Below are 24,592 nucleotides of genomic sequence, written 5' to 3' on the forward strand. Positions count from 1 at the left end.
AAGTGGACACATGGATTGAGTGCGTAAGTAGTCAACTTGTAATGCACATGGCGTACTTTGCAAACTATTTTTGAGGCTGATGTTATCAGCGTTTCATTCACCTAAGCGTACTGCCCTCTAAATGTGACACTATATGGCACAACCTTTCATTTCTCATAATTTCCAGATAGGCTATTTGTGGGAATTCTCCCTGAAGTGGTGACTCCAGGGTTAATAGTGTGGCAACTGAGAGATACTGGGTGAGCTCTGTGGCAACTGCCATATACCAGCTTCGGGAGGTGTATCACTTAGGCTTCATTGGCACTCAAGGTTCTCCAGTCCAGAGGCGTAGGTAGGGTAGGGCCTGAGCGAGCACGGCCCACCCAAAATCTGTAAATGCCCACTCAGCAGCGCTGTGTGGGCATTTACAGATATTTTTGTCTGTGCTGTGGGCCAACTACATTAGAATCAGGCCCCATTTGTTAGACAATCCTGGCTACGCCTCTGCTCCAGTCCCCCTCCATGGATTACCAAGCATTGATTTAACTCACCTGTAACAACATGTTATTCATCTTATTGTGAAGACTGACAGAAAAATTGTAATAAGAAAAACTTTCAATAATAAAAATATAGGAATATGGATACTGCGGGTGCCTGTAGAAAAGTGAAAACGGTTGTCTTTGCCAATGCTTGTTCCTGTACCCGAAGCCAGTTCTAGTTTCATACTGCGAGTCTCCAAGGTATTCAAGTCGGAGCTGCATTATTTTCAAGGATAATCTTTTCAACATTATCAGTGGTGCTCACCCTAGCGTTCGCTTTCAGAAGACGTCCAAAAGAGTCTAGCCGATGCATAATTTGATCACAAGCCTCTCTAAATAAAATGCACATTACCGAAACCATTCTTGATCTTTTAAAACGTGAAACGATAGTTGGATGTTGAAAAAAATGCGCCAATTAGAAATGCCTGGGGCACATCTAAATTAGCATTCTAAGAAAAGAATAAAAAGTATGCGCTTTGCTGACAGCCTTGCATTTTTGAACTTCTCACATGACCGCCCTGGAGACTAGAGCCGGTGCCGCGGTGCGCGGGTTGGCCTTGACTTTTTTTCCACCCCTCTGGGCGCAAGAGGCGGGTCTGAGAGAAGGGGACGGGGGCTGTCTCGGGGCGGGGCCCGCTCTGTTGATACACAAAGGGGACGGCTTGGAGGGAGCGCCCCTGAGCACCACGCCGGCTCGTATTATTGTTGTCGCTGGAGTAGACTGACGCAAGAGCCGAGGCCGGCCCCCCTCGCCCGGCCTTTCCCTCACCACACCCCCTCCTCCAGAGTCTCCTTTTAGCGAAAGGACAGCCCAGGTTTGCGGTAATTCGACAGCGGCCGGCACAAGAGCAATAGCTCGTTTTGGGATCCTGTACTGAACCGGCGCGCACCTTCAGATTTTTATTAATATTTTTTTTTTTACTGCGCATAGTTAATATTTTTAGTATCCGTTTGCTATTTATTTTGTGTTCTCCGTTGGGAGTATTTTTATTCGGTTTTAAGGTACGGTTTTATTTAATTTGAAATATTCCCGTCGTATCGAAGGATTTGAGAAGGGCACAAGCGAGGCACAGAAAGACTTGAGGTGAGTGAATCTTCCAAACGTTTACTTACGGTTGAGAAACATGCTTTTTCCTGTACGAATAATATTATTTGGGCAACCGGGTGGCATAAAATTGCTTCATTGCCATTGTAAAATCGTGCTGTCCGAGTGTGGTACGTTCATATTGTCAGCGAGGGCGGCTTTCCCCTGTCTTTGGAATGACTGACGGTTTTTTTCATCCCGCTGCCCCAGTTTTATATTTGCATATCAATCCGCCGATGATAGACATGCCTAGCGCGGTGACCGTGTTCTGTATCCTTCCGATTAACGGACAGAGCCGCACGCGTGCCGCCCTCTTGCCGCGTTGCCCGCTCAGCGAGTGAACTTGAGCCGGGGGAGGGAGGGAGCGGCGCGGAGATGCCTCAATGTGCGGCAGAATTGCATCAGACGCTTCTGTGGAGCCCATGAAGGGCGGGGGAGGGAGGGAGCGGCCCTCGCGCCGCCCGCCCGCCTGGGCGGAGGCGCCTCATCATTAATCACCTCACCCCCAGGCCGCGCGCCTTTCCCCGCCGAAGAGGCCTCCATGTGCTGTCCAGTGGATGTAAATAAACGCCCTGGGCCTCGGAACTGGGGTTCCAGGGAGAGGCCCACCACGGGCTGCTTTGACAGGTTATAAATAAAGAATGCATGGAGTGGAAGTTTCAGGGGCCAGTAAGCGCCCCTGCCCCTCAAAATAGCTGCAGTGAGGCGGGCACTGGTCATATTTTCTCCAAATAGTCGCCCCCGTCTCTCCCCGAGAATATACGCTTTGCATCTGGATGTCGTGACTGAAGTCGTTATTTCCTGGGGCAGAATAATCGTTGCGCATGTACATTCCAAGCATCCCAGTCGGATAAATAGTCTGAATGTCAGTTATTTGCCCATCTGTGGTTACAAAACCCGTGACTCAACAGTACCGTTTCAAATGATTTTCTATGGACATGGTGCCCTTACTCCCCTGCCCCACGTCTCCCTTAATCCTCTTCCAACCGCCAACCTCCCGGCACGAGCGTAGAATCCTCAGGTGCATTCCACGCTCGCGAAGAGAGGCTAAACCAGAAAAGCCATTACAACACCCTTCTTTAGAGGCCACGCGGGCGCCTGTTCCTGAACCATTTTGTCGGCACTGTCCTTTCAGTGTCCCCAGGATGCGTTATTACTCGTCCGGTGTCGTACTAGCCGAGGGGGGGTTAGGTTTAATTTGGACCGCCACGGGTTCTGGTGTCCCCAAAGCTCTGGGTCAGATTAATTTTAGTTATACGCAGCTTAATTCCCGTCTGGGCGCCGACACATTTCCAGTCATTGTTGGGCGCGCGCAGGGGCGGGGGTGTGAGGAAGGTGGGCGCCGGCCGGCGCGCATGCGCCCCGCGGCCCCTCGGCTAGTACTTTTCCGCTTGGTACTTTTCCACTCGCCGGCCGGCAGGGGAAGGAGGGGGGCGGCGGGGGCTGACTCACGTGCCCGCGGCGCGGACCCACTGCAGCAGCGACGTCACCGCTTCCTCCCTGTCCTCTTCTGCGCAGGCGCCGAGGACCAGCAGCAGCATCTGCATCCAGCAGCAGCAGCATCCCCAGCCATGCCCCTGGAGAAGATGAAACGCTTCAGCACCGTGCCCACCCGGGACGAGGAGGACGACTGCGACAGCAACGGCTCCAACAACGACTATGCGGACCAGTACGCCTCCGAGATCGCCCTCAAGAGGTCAGAAGTGTGTGTGTGTGTGTCTCTCTGTTCCTTGTTTCCCTTCCAGATAGCTCAGTGGGTTATGAGCCTCCGGCCCGATGTGGGGCAGCATTGTGTGCATGGCATGCACGACTCTCCCGGTAAACCGCTGTGTGTATATGTGTATATATATATATATATTGGGCCATAGCGCTGTCCAGTAGCATAATCTGCGAAGAAGCGCTTCATGAAAACATAATCGTGTTTTTATAAATTATAAACGTTCTGGGCAAAATTACTTGTGTTTGTACAAAGTAGTTCATCACGAAATCAAATTATCTACATGGACACGTATTCTCCAGGTGTGCATACAATGCTATGTGACTAAGGACAATGGCCAACATTAGAATGAAAATAATCAAAGTAACGCGTTTATGTGGCACCATTAAGAGTTCGGGTTATCATTGCTGTGTGCTTTTATTTAACAGTGTCAGTGAATAGATGTGACCGATTCTGTTTGTGACCAGCCTTTAACAAATACATTGACTTTATAAGGTGGTTAGAATGTGTTGTATAGTGTATGCAATAACATAAGTCATGCCTTTATAGTGGATTAATGTCTGGCTATAGCGCCACGGATTCAGACGAATGCCTTATTTTTTATTTTATTTTTAAAACACATTTTTGAAGAGGCGTTGTATTTTTAGTGGGGTGCTACCACTGATAGGATGTACTATAAATGCATATTAACATCCATCAAAAGGTGGGTGGGATGGACTATAAGGGGTAAGTTTGGAGGGGCCATGAATAGTTGCGGGGCTTCAGGTGTGATTGTGTTTCTGTGAGGGTTCCAATAATGTGGCCCACAAAACAGCACACCCGAGTCTTATGGGTCTGCATCACCAGTTCTCCCCTTTGCTGAAAGCAGTGCTTTTGTTTGTTTTTTAAGGATGCGTCAGGTCATTATACTGTTCTCACATGCTGACACTATCCATTCAGTTTGGGAGAGACTAATCCTGGAAATAACTTTTTGGATTCTGGGACTTGTAGTTCTGCGTTATCCGATCAATAATCCAAGCCCATGAGTGCAAAGTTAAATCCGGGCCGAATTATTGTCTCCCAACAGTGGTCTCCTTCTCCCCCTATATATATATACACACCCCGCAGAAGTCTAATTTTAGGCACATTAAGGACACTTGTGCTGAGGGAGATGGGGTGGGGGGGGCTGGCAGGCAGGTAGGAGAACTCCATATGGGTAAGTGGTAAACCATGAATCTCACCTTTAACCGGCTAGTTGTTGGATCATTCAGCGCTGCATGCACGAGAGTGGGCCTTGTTCTACGCCAGCTGAAGGGCACTCACTCGTTCGTTTGGCCGCTGGGGAATAAAATCCCAAGTAGGTCCTGTTGGGGGCCTCGGCCCTGTGGCGTGTAGGTTCGCATAGAGCAGGCGTCTGCAACATGTTGCTCACCAGATGTTTTGGACTTCAGATCCATGACCCCTGGTTGGAGCTGAGGGGCTCTGTAGTGCAGAATAACCCAGAGGTTGCAGACACCTGGCATAGATCGGGCGCATTATGCCACTGGTTGGTCCGACAGGTGCGGGTTACCAAGGGAAGGTTATGCAGCGTGGGCAACTGGGGTCTATTTCTTCGCTTGTTTATGATAATGAAGCGTTCTTTATATATCCTGGTGTTTGCAGCTGGCGGGACGCTCCATCGCCTCTCCAGTAGACCGAATGAATCGCCTCGGTTTGTCGTGCAGATAACAAGGCTGGGGTCGCTTCTGTAGCCAATGTTGTGTGTGTTTGTCATTCTAGCTGTCGGTATGAAGAAATGGATGCTGAGAATCAGAATTTCTTACTCGAAAATTCCCTGAAGAAGAAAAAATATGAAACTGAATATGTAAGTGCCCCTTTAAAGACCCCCCCCACTTTCTCTGGTGCCCTTGACTCTAGTTCCATGGCTGAGTGTAAACGTGTTTCCCTCTTTTCTTTTGCAGCGCCCGGGCACGACTTCCTTTGGCATGTCCGTGTTTAACCTCAGCAATGCCATTGTGGGCAGCGGCATCCTCGGGCTCGCCTACGCCATGGCCAACACCGGCATCGCGCTTTTCATGTAAGTGTCCTTTCTTTCTGTGTAGGTGATGTGTCGCTTGACTTTACCCCCCAAGCTAAAGGTGTAAGATGGCTCACCATTAACTTGCTGGTGGGATGCTCTAGTGGCATTGGGAATGAGTAGGGTGGGTAAGCAAGGAGCAGATTTGGGATGCCTTGAGAGCTTGGCTCCGTGCTGTAAACTGGTCCGCCGTTGACTTGCTGGTGGGATGCCCTAGCGGCATTGGGAATGAGTAGGGTGGGTAAGCAAGGAGCAGATTTGTGATGCCTTGAGAGCTTGGCTCTGTGCTGTAAGCTGGTCCGTCGTTGACTTGCTGGTGGGATGCCCTAGTGGCATTGAGAATGAGTAGGGTGGGTAAGCAAGGAGCAGATTTGGGATGCCTTGAGAGCTTGGCTCCGTGCTGTAAGCTGGTCCGCCGTTGACTTGCTGGTGGGATGCCCTAGCGGCATTGGGAATGAGTAGGGTGGGTAAGCAAGGAGCAGATTTGGGATGCCTTGAGAGCTTGGCTCTGTGCTGTAAGCTGGTCCGCCGTTGACTTGCTGGTGGGATGCCCTAGCGGCATTGGGAATGAGTAGGGTGGGTAAGCAAGGAGCAGATTTGGGATGACTTGAGAGCTTGGCTCTGTGCTGTAAGCTGGTCCGCGTTGACTTGCTGGTGGGATGCCCTAGCGGCATTGGGAATGAGTAGGGTGGGTAAGCAAGGAGCAGATTTGGGATGCCTTGAGAGCTTGGCTCCGTGCTGTAAGCTGGTCCGCTGTTGACTTGCTGGTGGGATACCCTAGCGGCATTGGGAATGAGTAGGGTGGGTAAGCAAGGAGCAGATTTGGGATGCCTTGAGAGCTTGGCTCCGTGCTGTAAGCTGGTCCGCTGTTGACTTGCTGGTGGGATACCCTAGCGGCATTGGGAATGAGTAGGGTGGGTAAGCAAGGAGCAGATTTGGGATGCCTTGAGAACTTGGCTCCGTGCTGTAAGCTGGTCCGCCGTTGACTTGCTGGTGGGATACCCTAGCGGCATTGGGAATGAGTAGGGTGGGTAAGCAAGGAGCAGATTTGGGATGCCTTGAGAGCTTGGCTCCGTGCTGTAAGCTGGTCCGCTGTTGATTTGCTGGTGGGATACCCTAGCGGCATTGGGAATGAGTAGGGTGGGTAAGCAAGGAGCAGATTTGGGATGCCTTGAGAACTTGGCTCTGTGCTGTAAACTGGTCCGCCGTTGACTTGCTGGTGGGATACCCTAGCGGCATTGGGAATGAGTAGGGTGGGTAAGCAAGGAGCAGATTTGGGATGACTTGAGAGCTTGGCTCTGTGCTGTAAGATGGTCCGCCGTTGACTTGCTGGTGGGATGCCCTAGCGGCATTGGGAATGAGTAGGGTGGGTAAGCAAGGAGCAGATTTGGGATGACTTGAGAGCTTGGCTCTGTGCTGTAAGATGGTCCGCCGTTGACTTGCTGGTGGGATGCCCTAGCGGCATTGGGAATGAGTAGGGTGGGTAAGCAAGGAGCAGATTTGGGATGCCTTGAGAGCTTGGCTCTGTGCTGTAAGCTGGTCCGCGTTGACTTGCTGGTGGGATACCCTAGTGGCATTGAGAATGAGTAGGGTGGGTAAGCAAGGAGCAGATTTGGGAAGCCTTGAGAGCTTGGCTCTGTGCTGTAAGATGGCTCACCATTGACTTGCTGGTGGGATGCCCTAGCGGCATTGGGAATGAGTAGGGTGGGTAAGCAAGGAGCAGATTTGGGATGCCTTGAGAGCTTGGCTCCGTGCTGTAAGCTGGTCCGCTGTTGACTTGCTGGTGGGATACCCTAGCGGCATTGAGAATGAGTAGGGTGGGTAAGCAAGGAGCAGATTTGGGAAGCCTTGAGAGCTTGGCTCTGTGCTGTAAGATGGCTCACCATTGACTTGCTGGTGGGATGCCCTAGCGGCATTGGGAATGAGTAGGGTGGGTAAGCAAGGAGCAGATTTGGGATGCCTTGAGAGCTTGGCTCTGTGCTGTAAGCTGGTCAGCTGTTGACTTGCTGGTGGGATGCCCTAGCGGCATTGGGAATGAGTAGGGTGGGTAAGCAAGGAGCAGATTTGGGAAGCCTTGAGAGCTTGGCTCTGTGCTGTCATAGTAACAGGCGACTTTTCTGCTGCCTGGGTGAAGTCTGTCTGTACTCCAGAAGTTTAAATGCTATTTAATGGGGCTTTTTCAAGGCGGTGGACACGTTGCTAAACAAAAGTCCAATTCTGTAGTCTGGGATTAATTTGCCTTGTGGGTTTTGTTTTTTCAGCCAACATGTTGTGGATTTGCAAATCCCAGCTTTCACAGGGGAACATGTCAAATGTAATGCTGCAAGCGTGTATGCAAGCGCCACCATCGGGTGTTGCCCAAGACCGCCCATTTGGCCAAACGGGCAAGAAGCGGGATTAGAACTCGTGCCTAATGGCATGTAGCCGCTTATTTTTCGGCTGATACACGTTTGATTGAACTCCTAGGGGGCGCTGGGCCCCTCAAGTGAGGGCGCATTCTACAGAAACGTCCCTGGCGCTGTTTGTAATACACACGAACTCGGGCTGAGTACCTGACGCGTGTAAATACAGAATGGTTTCTAGAATCTTTTGGAAAAAGTTCGATGTCGGGTTATTATCTTGGAAGGATTACAGAACGTGCTGCCAAAATAACGCGCTGCCCTTGTTTGTACTTGGCTTTCGACCGTAACAAACCCAGTGTAGCGCGCCTTCGCAGAAAGATGAGGCTGAAAGGACAAGTTCCGCCGAGTGAGCACTTCTTCACTTGATGGCCCTCAATGTAGGACCCCCCCAACTCCCCCCCCCCCAGTTATCTCGCCGGTGCCACATACCGGCACTCGCACGAGGAGGCAAAGTAGCTTGCCCCAAAGCTAGGCGCCCAATAGCCATTGCAGCGCATGTGCACAGAAGTCCAGTACTCCAGCGGTACATGGGCCGGTACCCTGAAGGTGGACGTCCACGCAGCACGGACCCGCATTCAGTTTTTCCGTTCTGCTTTCTGTGTCTTAATGTTTCATGACCCCCTCTTCTGTTTTTCAGGGTGCTCTTGGTGTTTGTGGCCATCTTTTCGTTGTATTCGATCCATCTTCTCCTGAAGACTGCGAATGAGGGAGGTGTGTATTTCTCCTCTTGTCTTCTGCTGTGTGCACTGCTGTGTAGTTGCCTGCTGGCTGACATGCACCCTTTTTTCCATGCTCTCTCTAGAGTCCCTTTTATACGAGCAGCTGGGGATGAAGGCGTTCGGCCTGCCCGGAAAGCTGGCCGCCTCCGGGTCCATCACCATGCAGAACATAGGCGGTGAGTGTCCTTTGGATTCTTCCTTACCCGGCCCTACCTTTGGGGGGAGGTGGGCTTATCCGAGTTCAGGGACGTTTGGCACATCAAAGCGACCAGCAGACCAGTTCACCGCGAGGTCTGGTTTCCACTTGGGCCCTGTTCCTAGTGCGCCGGGAAGACACGTTTATGTTTGAGCTGTTTATTTTTTTCAATGAGATTTCTTTTTTATTTATATATTTCTTCTTGCAGCCATGTCCAGCTACTTGTACATAGTGAAATATGAACTGCCGTTGGTGATCCAGGAGTTATCGGGAGTGAAAGAGGGCAGTGGGTGAGTAACACATGTGTTGAATATTGCCATGAAACGCACTTGCGCTCTGTTTACCTGGAAATGGCTTTGTTCGCCGCGCTGGTTTACTCTTGCATCAGTTGGCCGTGTCTTATCGGCGTTTCCGCAGAGGTGAATGGCCCTCCCTGGTTAATGAATGATATGTGTACTGTAGCGGATATGGGATACGTCATCTCCAGCGTGGCCTGCAAGAGCAAACGGATCACAGTCTAATCTGAAGTGGTCAACGAGTGGTTGTCGAACAGTCGTGATAGGGGCGCTGCCTTTTCATTTAGGCCAGGTCCATTTGATTACGCCTGGGGCCACGCCCTACTGGCCTACACGGAAATCATTTTTTTCCCACTAGGCAACCTCTCAGAGGGTCTTTGCCCTAATCTGTTGCTGCAGCCATACCAGATTTTAAAAGGCTCCCACTGGTTACATTTTTCAACTCATTGTCTCAAACTCTCCCGAAATACCTCCCTGCTAGAGTCCTTTGGTCCTCCAGCTCCAACTGTCTGCAGATCAGACGCTTCTCCAAGCAGAGGGTGGGGGGGGATCTGGGGGTTTCTTTGGCAGGAGCCTCGCCCCTCTCAGACGAGCCGGATCATTCTGGAAACGTTGCAAGACTTTCCTTTTCACCTCCCCCTACTCGCACTTGCTAAATAGTTCCCCTTCTGCTGTGACTGATGCCTGGACCCATATGTAACCTACTGGGGCCAGGCCCTCCTTATCCATTCCACCCCAGGACCCCTTCCAGCACATCCCCACAGGAACCCTCCCAGGTGAGCTTGAGTCTGCCCCCCTCCCCCTCCCTTCAGCATTTGCTCAAGCCTAGATCCCCTGACTTCCTGCACCTGCTCCCCCCACCCCCTAGCCCTTCCTCCCTACTCCTCCTATCTCAGATCAATACTAATGGGCGCCTGGCGTAGAGGGCACCCAAGGCCTATTGTCTACAGCTGTGGCAGCATGTTTGGGCTGTAGACTGACACTACCCGCTTTCTTTCCTTCCCAAGAAGGTCCTGTGTTGCATGGAGTCCATGCCGCCCATGGGGCCTAAAACTAATGGCGTAGTCCAAGTGCGTTGAGTGATAAAGCACTGACCCTCTGCTTGAAATGGCTATGTACCTCAGACGCTTGATGGCTTCCACTATGCTGTGTGCAGGACCCCTTTAGCAGTGAGCCAGCCTGCTTTGCCCGCTCGGGTTACGCTTACTAGTAGTCACGGAAAGGACGGCAGTGAATGGGGCCAGGTCTGTTGCCACTCTAGGGCACATATATGACTGCTAGTAGAATGTTTTGGCTGTTGTTTCTTTGTAATCCTGCAGATGCTAGGCAGTTTGTGTTAGTGTACATTGAATCCTCAAATAGACTAAATAGCAGGCAGCCGCTGTGACATACATGCTGTTCCATAAAGCCCCTTTTGCCTTTTATTGGTACCAGTCCCACACACATTGGGATCCTTGCTCATGGCAAGAGCGCAGGAAGTCACTTGGTGTCACGCACCGTACTAATACGTGTGGATCCTCTGTTGGCTCTGGTCCTACGTCCCTTAATGTTAAGGATGTGCAACTCCATTGTGTGGGTACCCCGGGCGACAATGTCCCTCAGGTATACACGCTAGTTTTGCGGGCTTCACACAGTGCTACGAAGTCTAACCTCAACTAGTCGCCCAAAGGGATTCCCAGAGTGACCCTCCTTGGGAACATCAAAGCTGCCCACCAAGTTTTCCAGATGTGGTCTTCTGCTGTTTAGCATGGCATTTGGTCACAGGAGCTTCCGCTTACAGAGACTATCTGTTCTCTGCATTCCCAACTACTGGGATGTTCTAATGGGGAAGATGGGGTCTCTTTGATTAAATGGACTGTTAATGCTACTGGAGATGTTTTTATGGAGCACATTGAGCAGTACGTTGTTAGCAACTCTTATTGTTTGTTGATACCAAACAGCCTAGCAATGCAACTAAAGGGGTAGCTCAGATCATTTGCAAAGGCGTGGGAGCCCCTTAGCCTGTTCTCTGGGTTGCACCACACTCAGGAGGGTTTACGCCCAGGTTTTAGCTTGCTGTACCTTTCTCAGAGGAGAACTCTATGGCCAGGCCAGGCACCGAGGACCACTAAGGTGGTGATGGGTGCAGTATAAATATTGGATTACTTGTGCTTATCCGTCTTAATCTTTCAGAGTAAAAGACATTGCTCCACTTTAGAAGGCGGTGCAATAGTCGTAGTGTCCCATTCCGAAGCTGTGGCAAAGGGGATGTATGGCACTACTGTGACCCCGTTCCCTTCCCAGTGCATGGCACTACTGTGACCCCGTTCCCTTCCCAGTGCATGGCACTACTGTGACCCCGTTCCCTTCCCAGTGTATCTCTGAGGAGTTAGTAGTTGTGGGGTGGACCGCCTATATAATGCATTCTCTCCAGGCAAGGGTGACCAGATTTTCAAAACAAAAAACCGAGACGACCAGCAACTTTAACACGACCCACCTGGCCCTGCCCCCATTCCAGTATCTGCACATTACCTGCGTGGTGTTACCTGCGGGATGTCAACACGTTAATAGCGAAGGAGCTGTTATTGGTTTCTTAGTCTCTGTAGCACAAGCAGTAAATGCAGGTGGGTGGTACCTGGAAGGTTGGGGGTGAGGAGGGGGATTGCGGTCTGTTTAGTTTATAAGGGGGTTGGGGGTAATTGAGGTCTGTTTAGTTTAAAAGAGGGGTGGGGGATAATTGAGGTCTGTCTAGTTTATAATTGTTAGTGATCCAGTTGTGTCACCCTCCTTTTCCCCAAAACCGGGACATGCTTTTTAAATAAAAAAAAACTCTCGACAGAGGGCCGAATTCCGGGACTGCCCTGCAAAACCAGGACGTCTAGTCGCCCTACTCCATTCTTTAATTACGAGCTGTCGATAAGGGCTGTCCTTTTACATTTTAGTGTGTTGAGCGGGGTTGGGGGGGTTGTATCCCTTCTCCGTTATGCAACTGACTTCATGTCCGTTGTCCTGACTGAAATGTGGCCTCACTGATTGCAGTGACTATAGAGTTGGCATACACGCGTGCGTGTGAATGTTGCGTGCTGCTTGATAAGTGCTCTTGAGCTGATGTGTTGTATTGTTGTTTTTCCAGGGCGTGGTACATAAATGGTGACTTCCTGGTCATCTTGGTGTCGTTATTGATTATCCTGCCCTTGTCGCTGTTGAAGAACTTGGGTAAGAAATCTTAGTGTGTTACTGAGACCGATCAGGCAATTTCTTCGTTAGTTTACGGTTCTTTCTTGCATGTTTTGCTTACAAACAGTATTGTGGACTGTGACTCCACAGCATAAGATTTTGCAGATGCCCTGCCATGCCCTTTAAGTAAATTATTACTATATGATGGTGGCCAGGTAGATGGCCTTGTAGTATGCACTGCCACCAAAAGCCCTTCATAGTGCAAACAGCCCTTCTGGGATTTTTGCAGCCGTGTAGAACCTTTTTGGAAAACATTCCAGGGTATCCAGTTAGAGATTTGAAATCCAGATCTGGGAGCTTTATAGACTAAACATTCTGGGGTTCCACTTGTATGATAAAGAGGGTTTGGATTTCATTTATTTGTTCCAGTACTGGGACTTTGGTAAGAGTGCATACATGTTTTCTGTACGATTTTAAATCTGGTTTCTTTACGCTTCCAGGGTACTTGGGATACACAAGTGGCTTGTCCTTGATGTGTATGCTCTTCTTTCTAATTGTGGTAAGTGTCGCCTCGCATTACCCGTGCAATTCTGTACTGATGCACCCAGATATGGAAGCTGTAAACAATCCACATTCCAGAGATTGATCGGTTTAATTCTCATCCAGGGAAGGACGCTCAGCCAATCTGGAACAGCAGGCAAGGATATGCATTCCTCACCTGCTGTCTCAAGCTCCTACACGAGGCCTCACGCTAGTAGGTCGTACTATACAGTGGTGTTTGAGCGTTTGCATTGAACTTGAGCAACAAGTACACGATTTCATGTGCGTAATAGATTTAAGTAAAACCATTTATAACCTAACGCCCTGGCTAATTGGAAATAAGCCTGTGGACGATAGTTTCGGAAATAGATTCCAATGTCATTTCATTTAATATGCGACTTTCCAGCAAACACCTCTTAACCCTTTACCCCTCCCCCAGCCTTACAGTACCTGTATTCCAAATAGACCTGTTGCTAGGATTTTAGTTTTACTTTAATATATTGCACACCAATAGTGGGCGATTGTAAGGAGGCAACTAGAGCCTGGCCTGTTCGGAAGTTGAAACTCTCAAACATCTTTGTAAAGCGTGTCCTGCTGTGGGAGGGCTTGTGTATTTCTCAAATGTGTGCATAACGAGACGATCTCTTCTGGTGAACTTTTTTTTTACGGTTAATGAATTATTGGAACTAATTTGGATCTTTTCAGTAAGTTAGTGTCTAATATTTTGTGTGTAGGTGGCCCTCTTATTTTTTCATTTTAATAGCGGAAGCCAATTTGGTTTGACAATATATGCACACGTGAACTAGTGACCATGTGATAACTGTAAACCCCCCCCCCACCCCCTATTGCTGTAGAGACTTGAGTAAAAGTCATCCCCTTTTCTCATTGCTTGTTCTCCGTGCAGGTGATTTACAAGAAATTCCAGATTCCCTGCCCGCTGGAACTGGACCACGACTTGAATGCAACCGTGAACCACTCCTTGGCAGTGCTGGCCTCGACATATGCACCACTCCAGGAAATGGCTGACAATTTCACAAGCGATGACCTGTGCAAGCCAAAATATTTTGTGTGGAACTCTCAGGTAACTGGGCACCATTTCATTAGCAGTGTTTCAGAATGAGATTTGGAAGTTTATTTGCTAACTTGCCCTTTCTGTTTGTAGTAATTACTCTTGGATGGTGTCTGGATTTCAAAACTGCATGCAACGGGTATTTGCCCTTTTGTTCTAATGGTTACCCACCCGTTTATTTTTCAGACAGTCTACGCTGTGCCCATCTTGACGTTTTCATTTGTCTGCCATCCCGCTGTTCTTCCCATTTACGAGGAGCTGAAGGGGTAAGTCGGTGATTAGAATGGCTGCTCGCTCTCTCTGGGTTTACCTGGGCCAACCCTGGAACATGCACCAGTGGGCTTAGCAGGCAGTGTACGCAGAAACGTAAATCCACCGGGGGGGGGAGGGGTCATATGTCGCCATAAGAAGGGGGGGGCGTGTTTTTTTTTTTTTTATTGAGGCGGGGGTAATGACATTTCTAACCTTCCCTCTATTACAAGACTGCCATAGCAACCACCCTTGTTAAGCCCGTCTTTGGGCTGTGGGAGCCCAGCCCACTGTTCTTTTCAAGCATTCCTAATGGCCCTTTGGTGCTTTTACATCTTAACTAGATGTGCCTTATTTCTGCTTTTTACACACCTAATTAAATGTTGGTCACAAAGATGTGTGAATGGCACCCCCAAACCAGCTTCTGCTAGCTGTTGGGCTTGCCAGGCTCTCTTCTCTTCTAATATGTACTTTTGCTTCCAGTCGCAGCCGACAAAGAATGATGAACGTGTCCAATGTTTCGTTCTTCGCCATGTTTCTCATGTACCTGCTGGCTGCCCTTTTTGGATATCTGACCTTTTATGGTATGTGTACCTCGGATTTAACGCAATGAGCCATTTGAACACGTGTGGCTAAACACGAGGCATGTAATGAATGAAGCAGCAGTATAGATAAATGCAGGCATGTAATGAATGAAGCAGCAGTATAGATAAACACGAGGCATGTAATGAATGAAGCAGCAGTATAGATAAATGCAGGCATGTAATGAATGAAGCAGCAGTATAGATAAACACGAGGCATGTAATGAATGAAGCAGCAGTATAGATAAATGCAGGCATGGAATGAATGAAGCAGCAGTATAGATAAACACGGGGCATGTAATGAATGAAGCAGCAGTATAGATAAATGCAGGCATGTAATGAATGAAGCAGCAGTATAGATAAACACGAGGCATGTAATGAATGAAGCAGCAGTATAGATAAATGCAGGCATGTAATGAATGAAGCAGCAGTATAGATAAATGCAGGCATGTAATGAATGAAGCAGCAGTATAGATAAACACGGGGCATGGAATGAAGCAGCAGTATAGATGAAAACGGGGCATGGAATGAATGAATGAAGCAGCAGTATAGATAAACACGGGGCATGTAATGAATGAATGAAGCAGCAGTATAGATAAACACGTGGCATGGAATGAATGAAGCAGTATAGATAAACACATGGCATGTAATGAATGAATGAATGAAGCAGCAGTATAGATAAACACGGGGCATGTAATGAATGAAGCAGCAGTATAGATAAACACGGGGCATGTAATGAATGAATGAAGCAGCAGTATAGATAAACACGTGGCATGTAATGAATGAATGAAGCAGCAGTATAGATAAACACGGGGCATGTAATGAATGAAGCAGCAGTATAGATAAACACGTGGCATGTAATGAATGAATGAAGCAGCAGTATAGATAAACACGTGGCATGTAATGAATGAATGAAGCAGCAGTATAGATAAACACGGGGCATGTAATGAATGAATGAAGCAGCAGTATAGATAAACACGAGGCATGTAATGAATGAATGAAGCAGTATAGATAAACACGTGGCATGTAATGAATGAATGAAGCAGCAGTATAGATAAACACGGGGCATGTAATGAATGAAGCAGCAGTATAGATAAATGCAGGCATGTAATGAATGAAGCAGCAGTATAGATAAACACGAGGCATTTAATGAATGAATGAAGCAGTATAGATAAACACGGGGCATGTAATGAATGAAGCAGCAGTATAGATAAACACGGGGCATGTAATGAATGAAGCAGCAGTATAGATGAAAACGGGGCATGTAATGAATGAAGCAGCAGTATAGATAAATGCAGGCATGGAATGAATGAAGCAGCAGTATAGATAAACACGGGGCATGTAATGAATGAAGCAGCAGTATAGATAAACACGGGGCATGTAATGAATGAAGCAGCAGTATAGATAAACACGAGGCATGTAATGAATGAAGCAGCAGTATAGATAAATGCAGGCATGTAATGAATGAAGCAGCAGTATAGATAAACACGAGGCATGTAATGAATGAAGCAGCAGTATAGATAAATGCAGGCATGTAATGAATGAAGCAGCAGTATAGATAAACACGAGGCATGTAATGAATGAAGCAGCAGTATAGATAAACACGAGGCATGTAATGAATGAAGCAGCAGTATAGATGAAAACGGGGCATGTAATGAATGAATGAAGCAGCAGTATAGATAAATGCAGGCATGTAATGAATGAATGAAGCAGTATAGATAAACACGGGGCATGTAATGAATGAAGCAGCAGTATAGATGAAAACGGGGCATGTAATGAATGAAGCAGCAGTATAGATAAATGCAGGCATGGAATGAATGAAGCAGCAGTATAGATAAACACGAGGCATGTAATGAATGAAGCAGCAGTATAGATAAACACGGGGCATGTAATGAATGAATGAAGCAGCAGTATAGATCATGTTTCATTCACGCTGTTTCTTTTGTTCTGCAGGAAACGTGGAACCGGAACTGCTCCATACTTATTCCCATGTCAAGGATGCCGGTGTGATCCTCCTTATTGTTCGCCTGGCCGTCCTCGTTGCTGTCACTCTAACTGTGCCCGTCGTCATCTTTCCGGTAAATATATTTCTCTTTTCAGTCCATGCCCTGGGTATAAAAGGCAGAATGTCGATCAGTAGCCTTGGAAAAGTAAACTTGCAAGGTCTTCTATTGCAGAAGATCTTTCCAGGTGTTCTATGGCCGTGCCTTGAATATGCTCTTGGATGAGTGGTAGGGGGGATTGAAGAGCTGGTTAGATGCATCTTTGTGTACAGTATGATTTCAGGGTGCGAACGGCAGCCAATGCTTGCTCATCCCAGGGAGAATGTGTAAGGGGGGGCGGGTGGGAGTTAACCTTTAAGTAATGGGTGGCGTACATTAACTTAAACCCAATGACCCTCTCTAATGCCCAACTACTGCATCAACACTCGCACACAGAGAGGGAACCTCCTAATTTATGTAACCTAACAATTAGGTAAATGTCCCTATCGACAGACTTTCTCAGAGTGGCTACACACAGTCCCTGCGTAAGTACTTAAGAGCCTCTTAATTTACACCATTTAAAATGGAAACTAGCACTTGTACCATCACACACTTGGATTCATTTACTGCCCAGTCTACCTATTACAAAAGACTCTGAAACGAACCTAAGGTTTGATAATTATCCCAGAGATGTGCGTTTATGTCCTGAAGAATGTGGTTTAACAAGCTGAATGCCACTGAAACTGGTTGACGTTGTATGGGAAGGAGCAGGCATGGATGTACTCTTGGTTTTTTGTAGTATAGAGTTAAGAAGAGAGCGGTTTGGTAACAGCTAATTGAGGGTGTTCTGACAATGTATTGTTTCACAATTTTTGTTGCAAGGTTTGTGAGCCAGATTTTTTTTTTTTAAATCAAATTTTATTAGGATTTTGCGTTATAACAATGCATACCATAATAAAACATAAATCCCCAAGACACAATTATAACACGTCCCACCCCTATCCCCCCCACCCACCACCAGTTCAAGTGCTCATACGTGTTCCGCATAACGAGTTCATGGAGAGCCTAACCATGTTTGTCCATTAGTTTCATTGCACACTTGAGTTTTGGGCCAAACCTTGAGCCGTTTTCAGTTGGTCCAGTCAGTGTCGGCTTTCACATCCGGGGGGAGCCCTTGATGTGGTTACAACCACCCCTAATCCGGGTGACCATATTTGTCAAAAAAGGTGAGCCATAGTTATTCAATGTTTGATTTGGACTCATCGATCAGATGAGTGAGGAACTCCATGTCGTAAATGGCCCGCACTTTCGTGACCCATACCTCTTCCCCCGGCATACAAGAAGTTTTCCATTTCTGTGCCAGACAGCACCTGGCCGCCACCAACATAACCTGCAACATGTGGCTCTGGGATCCCGTCCCCTATATCAATCCCAAAGAGGAGGAGCCAGGGGCACAGGGACCTTTCTATTCCATCAACTCCCAGGACAGCACCTCTCTCCAGTATGTCTGGACCTTCGGGCACCTCCACCACACGTGGATGTAATCTCCCTTTACCTTCTTACACTTCCAACAGTGCAGGTGGTACCCCGCTCTCATTCTGGCTATCCTTTGCGGGGGGTAGGGCCACCTGTGTATAACCTTAAGAGCCTGGTGCCGAAATTGCAGCGAGGCCATAGAGCGGTTTGCCCGCCTGCACATTTTTAAGCACCTTTCGTCGTCCATCTCCTCACCTCGATCCCTTCCCCATTGCAATCGAGCTGGTGGTGGGTCCCTCGGGGCAGAGAGCAAAAAGAGTTTATAGAGGCGAGATATCACCCCTTTGGAACCTCGGTTGGAGATGAGGAGTCTCTCGAAATCGGTTAGATCTCTCCTGAGAGTGTCGCCCCACGAAGGTTCAATAAGGACCCCCTTGAGTTGAAGGTATCGGAATGGTGACAGGGTGCCTATTCCCAGTGCCTACTCCAGATCTGTCAAGGGTAGAAATGAGCCCCCCACCCAAAGATGTCCATTCCTGCTTAGACCAGCTTCAAACCATTTCTGATACGCTGCTGGCTCTGCTATATTGTCTATAAAGGGGATGCCCAGATGCAGCTCAATGGGGAGGGCCAGGTTGTGAGCCAGCGAGTAGTAACCTCCCTCCCTCCATAGGGACCATAAGACTTTCAGGACTGGGTGATTCAGGACCCTCCTGGTGATGTTCTTTCTGGGGACCCAGAGCCATTCCTCAACTGTGACGGGTGCAAGGACTCTATTATCCTTAGCCACCCATTGTTTCTCAGTGCCTGGGGTGAAGTGGTCAACCAGTACTCTAAACTGAGAGGCCCTGTAGTATGTCTCCAACTCCCGATAACCCACCCCACCGTCTTCCTTTGGCCTTGTTAATACCTCGTAGGAGATCCTATGTTTTTTTGCCGGACCAGAGGAAATTCGTTTCTGTAAAGAACGTCTTCGGGACCTGTACGGGAAGCATTTGAAAGAGGAACAGAAACTTGGGAGAATCACCATTTTCCCAAGGTTGAGGCGCGCCATCCGGGAGAGACCCAATCTTGCCCATCTTTCTATATCCTTTTTAATTTCAGACCAGAGCGGGGGGAAATTGCCGCAAAGAAGTCCCTCGGGGGTCGCGTGTCACTTGGACCCCTAGATACCGGAACCCTTCCTCCTGTAATCTAAAGGGGAGCCACCTAACATAATTTATCTCTAGATCTGGCAGACCCCCTCCTATAAATGCCACCGATTTCCCGAGGTTGACCTTCTATCCCGATAGGTCCCCATAGCGCTTGAGACCCTGGAGAATCATGGGAACTGACAGCCAGACTCTTTTTAATGGATAGACTGGGCAGTACATGAATAAAAGTGGGTGATGCCTAGATGTCTTTATTCACATAGATGGGCGGCTCAACAGCGCGCGGACTAGATTTCGCCACTCTGTCTGCTGATGGGGACATTTACCTAGTTAGGTTCCATAAAGTAGGAGGGTCCCCCTCTTTGTGTGTGAGTGTTGGCGTACATTAACCTTGGAGTAAGAGCAGAGGTTCTTGGGTAGGTTTAATGCTTTTCTACGATTGGCAGGAGGTGTTCTCGCATCAGAGCACCAAGTCCTTCCAATGTCACTGCCCCTGTAGACTAGTTCTTGGATATGATCAGGTTTATAACTGTAAGGGACATGATTTCGACCACCAGGGATGCCCCCGCCATAGGATTACTTTACCTCTGCGACGCTGTACCTTTTCTTTGTTATAAGGGTGCAGCCTCCCGGCCTGCGTGACCCTTTTGTCTTGAGTTGTATTGCCTGTGTGGATCACCTGTAGTCACTGCAAACCTTTAACTTGTCTTTCAGATCCGCAGCTCGATCAACCAGCTCCTGTGTGCAGGAAAGGATTTCAGCTGGCTCCGTCACATCGCCATCACCATCATCGTCCTCGCCTTCACCAACACGCTGGTCATCTTTGTCCCAACTATCCGTGACATCTTTGGTTTTATAGGTGAGTTCATCCTCTGAAAGACTGTCCTTCTTAAGGATTTCGTCAAGATTGTTTTATGATGAGTAAAATGGGGTGCGTTTGTTTGCTTGTTCCCAGTAGTTAACATTATGACCTTCTTCTTAACCGTTCTGTGGTAGAACATAAGCTCTAACTAACTAGAAGGCTTTGTTTATGTGGCCCTCGTAATAGGAAATGCTGTTTATGCTGGCCCTTGGCAGGCAGCATAACATTAGCCGTTCAAGAGGTGGAGTGGTGTCCATCTCTGGTCAGACTGTTTGCGCACAGACACAATGCTACAGTGAAGCTTTGTTTTGGTTAAAACTTTCAATTAATATAGTCCTCTTCTTCCTGTGCTTGGTGGGGCGTGGGGAGGGGAACCTCTGTCTGGTTTTCGGATCAGCTGTGGCTGTAAAGGCGTTTCGGCTTATGTCAGAAGTGAGATTACAAGAATGTTTCTGGGCCAGTACTCCACATTGGGAAATGTCCCAAGCAGCGGGTCTTAAATTTGCTTTATTTGAAGTCATCCATGTTGTACTTGCTCTCTCTGGGTTACAGTAACTTTGGGTCTGGCAGGAGGGGCTCCACCGTTTGCGCCACAGTGCAATTTTAATTGCAACAGCACATTTCAGTTTGGTGGGTCCCATGTGTAAGTTTTGAATTTGGCAAACCTCCTTTCTTTGTGTTTCACAGGTGCTTCTGCGGCTGCAATGCTCATCTTCATCCTGCCGTCTGCTTTTTATATCAAAATAGTGAAGAAGGAGCCCATGAGATCTGTGCAGAAGATTGGGGTAGGTGATTCTTTGCTGCGAAGTAAAGCATACAGGAATGCTAGGTCTACCCTCTTGTCAATTGGGAGTGTGTGTGTGTGTACTACATAGTGCGCACAATTTGCCATTTTGTACCTGTGCGACCTGCCCATTTTATGTTTATGTCCTCTCACTGGCCTACTCAATAGGATTACATTGTATTACTGCCTGGTTTTGGGAGCTGGGAGGGGGAATTAGTCGGCTTCCCAGCTAATTGGGAGGCTCGCATGGTACCCCCGACTGTCGTTTCAAGCCTCCTCGGAGCGGGAGGCTGCCATCTTCCCCCGCCGGGGCCGAGGTAAGTGAACCCCTGCCACGCATCCCATTTCCACATATTTAAAACCCCGCCCACCCACTGCTGTTCCCTTGTCCAATCCATCCGAGTCGTGACCATGGAAAGGAAGAAGGGACTACGTGTACCTCTTGGGTTGTATTTTCTTTTTTTTTTTCTTCAAGTTGTGAAACTGCACAGATGTCGTTTCTCAACATTGGGGAGAATAGGAACTGGAGCAGCCAGCAGCTTGCTCGGAACATACCAGTCTAGCAGCCAGCAGCTTGCTCGGAACATACCAGTCTAGCAGCCAGCAGCTTGCTCGGAACATACCAGTCTAGCATCCAGCAGCTTGCTCGGAACATACCAGTCTAGCAGCCAGCAGCTTGCTCGGAACATACCAGTCTAGCAGCCAGCAGCTTGCTCGGAACATACCAGTCTAGCATCCAGCAGCTTGCTCGGAACATACCAGTCTAGCAGCCAGCAGCTTGCTCGGAACATCTTCAACCCACTTTCCGAGCAAACTGATGGGATCTCAGTCAGCCAGGTTCTAATGGCCCATTTGTTTGAATGTCTTCACAATTAACGTGTAACCTGACACATTTGAATCCTAGTCTGACCGCAGGTCCGTGTTCCAATGAACTGAATTTGTAGTGAGTCAGATTTATGTTTGATGGTTGTGCTTGCAGGCTTTATTTTTCTGAATGCCTCTCATCTGCTGTTTTTGTTTCGTTCTAGGCCACCATATTTCTAATCAGTGGAGTCTTTGTTATGTTTGGAAGCATGACCTTGATAATTCTCGACTGGACCAAGAATGCAGCGTCTTCTGACGGGCACTAACTAACTAACCTATCTGCTCGTGCTAATGTTCGCAGTAGAAGGGTTTGCCCGCTCAAATGTTGTCTACTGGGAAGGGAACGTTCATCCGTGCATACTGCTTTGCTTCCTCGAACATGCAGAGTCTTACGCAGGCTCCTTGATGTAGTTCTGAACTCTACGAAATTGTTCTACACTAGGAAATGGACATTTAAGAACATGAATCCTGCAAAGCTTCTGAATGAGGGAAGGTGTTAATCTTATTCCATTCCAGAGAATGGTCGCAACTCACGTTTATTACGCCACAAGTTTGGCTTGTGTCATTAACTGTTACTTGGATTATGTAATAATTTTATTACTTGAATGTGCCTAACGCATTTTATGTGAGTAATAAATGTTCCACGGCGAAGTGTTGAAACTGATAGAAGAAAAAAGTGACGCACTCATTTTTTTTTTGTACCAAAAATATTTCACTTTGAGGGAATGATGTTCTGTGCTTTTGTGGCAGTCATTATATTTCTGTAAGTATAATGTGAGCATAGAGAAAAATCAGTGTTTTTAATTTATAACATTTTAAACACGCACAGTGTATTACATTTGAAACGCGCACAGTACAGAGTCAAATACCTCTTGAATTCGTTTTTCGAATGGATTGTATCGTACTTGCAATTTAAAACAAATCCTCGGGAGTATATACACTATTTTTAAAAGTTCAATGAAAATTCTGAAGTGTGAACAATTATTTTCGTAGGCAAATGCGTCCTGCAGCTCGTCCTGCAGCTCCTTTTTAATTGACGCTATTGGTACTTACGAGAAACAGGTAGGGAGCAATGGAGTTGCAAGCATCTACTGAAAAAAGGTGGCAGCCTTTGTTTACTGTCTCTTACAAGCCTTTTTACTTTAAGGGGACAATCTATTAACAAACTATAGATTGTGTTTACACTCTTTCCGTGGTTGACCGAAGTTCTGTCCGTAATGCTGTACAGTATTTCTCTGCCACTTCCAGGCGGGCTGGATTATTTGCTATTTATTACGGTCTTCGCATTAAACTTGAACAATATGTAGACTGGGTTTTCAGTGCCGTGACCACGCTGTCCGCGGTTGTAATGTGGCTGCTCAAGTCGTGCATACTCTTGTCATGCTTGAAAACTGAATGCCTGTATCTTTGAAGTAACTTGTTGATGAAAACATCTCATGTCTGATGCACTTCTATATGGTTCTCATCATGATGACAAGAAAAAAGGGTATGGCCAGCATTCGTATACCGTATGCTTTCATTCTGGGTCGTTTGTAAAATGAGAGGCAGATGTTCTAGCCATCATTTTTGCTCTTTTTGAAGGCAGAAACCCTGATGTGTTAACCCCAGTTGGGGAAAGGGGTGTTAAAACGGTTGCTAAGCTACTAGCCAGCCATAAAAAGTCACTTGCCATCTCAATTCTACACCTACATGCAGCACACCATTTCTTACATGCCCGCCAAGGCTCCATTATCTCTAGCCATTTACTTTTGGCTAATGCGTCTTTTGGACATTATGGTGTTTGCTCACAAGTACCCCCTTTGCTCTCCTCTCCCTTGCCCTCTAAAAATCCAGTTAAAATCCTGGCCAGTTCACTGTGCTTATAACATGTGAGACTTTCTCATTGTGTCTAGCACAAAGCGCACATGGCATTTGTGTGGGCACTAACTGGATCCAGTAGATTTTCTTTAGTACACTGTCCTGTTTTAAAGCCGTTCTTCAGCCCCAAACTAATCGGAAATCAATAGAAGTGCATCACTGTGACCTTGTTACTCCAAAGAAAACCGCACACTTATGAAAAAAGCCATTCACCGCCTAAACTGTGTAGTTGTCTGTGTGGTGGCAGATTTCACAAGACTTACGTTAACCAATTAAGAGATGGCTTGTATTTTGCCACTATGAATTTTGTAAGTTTGTGCCACGTTGCAGCCAACTACCCATGTTTATTTGTGAATGGTGACATAACGTTCTCCTACGGTGCGGTCTCAATCATGTACCAAGATGTCCAGATACCTGTATTTATCACTGTTTTATTACCTTGTTGCAAGGGTCTTCCATAACATCTCATACCTGTGTTTTATTTATAAAACATGACAGTGTCTGCCAATGTTTTTCAATATTTATGATGTATCTATGTAAATATCTGGTATGTACATATTGTAAATAATGGGGTTAATCCTTTAAACTGTATATGTATATAATTGCTAGTTATTTCCGCCAGATGTTCATAACTTTGTAATTAAGTCACCCTGTATCTCGTAAGAGCGTTCTGTGAACTGTGTTCCTCCATGATGAGGGCAATCTGCAAGGAGCAGATCAGTCTCGAGACTTGATGGCTTTTTGTGCTGGCTAATGTTTATTCAAACAAGAGCATGGCAAGTTCATGGGCAACACAATCCACTCCCTTTCTTTTGGGCTGCTCGTTTCTGGTTTAAATGGAAATAATCAAATAGATTACTGTTCTTGTGATGTCATCAGTGTGTGTATATAGACTGCCGCATTGGAGTGTTTTGTAAATGTGTAAATATTGTTCGACGTCAACAGTTCTGCTAGAATTGTTGGCAAAATCTTTCAGAGTTTCAATGAAACCTATTTTTTTTTTCTTGTAACGAATAAATGCATAGATAATCTC

The 24,592-nt window shown here is 47.4% G+C and overlaps 1 protein-coding gene across 1 annotated transcript; it reads left to right on the forward strand.

Moving 5' to 3' along the window:
• Window positions 1–1,219: 1,219 nt before the first annotated feature.
• Window positions 1,220–24,592, forward strand: SLC38A2 (solute carrier family 38 member 2). Its single transcript, XM_069629831.1, has 16 exons — window positions 1,220–1,602; window positions 3,121–3,298; window positions 5,078–5,162; window positions 5,260–5,375; window positions 8,415–8,488; window positions 8,580–8,672; window positions 8,901–8,982; window positions 12,101–12,183; window positions 12,645–12,703; window positions 13,589–13,765; window positions 13,940–14,019; window positions 14,486–14,586; window positions 16,537–16,661; window positions 19,907–20,051; window positions 20,742–20,839; window positions 21,867–24,592. The coding sequence occupies exons 2-16, from the start codon at window positions 3,174–3,176 to the stop codon at window positions 21,966–21,968; spliced, it is 1,545 nt and encodes a 514-aa protein (XP_069485932.1). The 5' UTR covers window positions 1,220–1,602; window positions 3,121–3,173; the 3' UTR covers window positions 21,969–24,592.

The sequence above is a fragment of the Ambystoma mexicanum genome, chromosome 12, assembly GCF_040938575.1.
Source record: "Ambystoma mexicanum isolate Mex_15411 chromosome 12, UKY_AmexF1_1, whole genome shotgun sequence".
Taxonomy (NCBI): Eukaryota; Metazoa; Chordata; class Amphibia; order Caudata; family Ambystomatidae; genus Ambystoma; species Ambystoma mexicanum.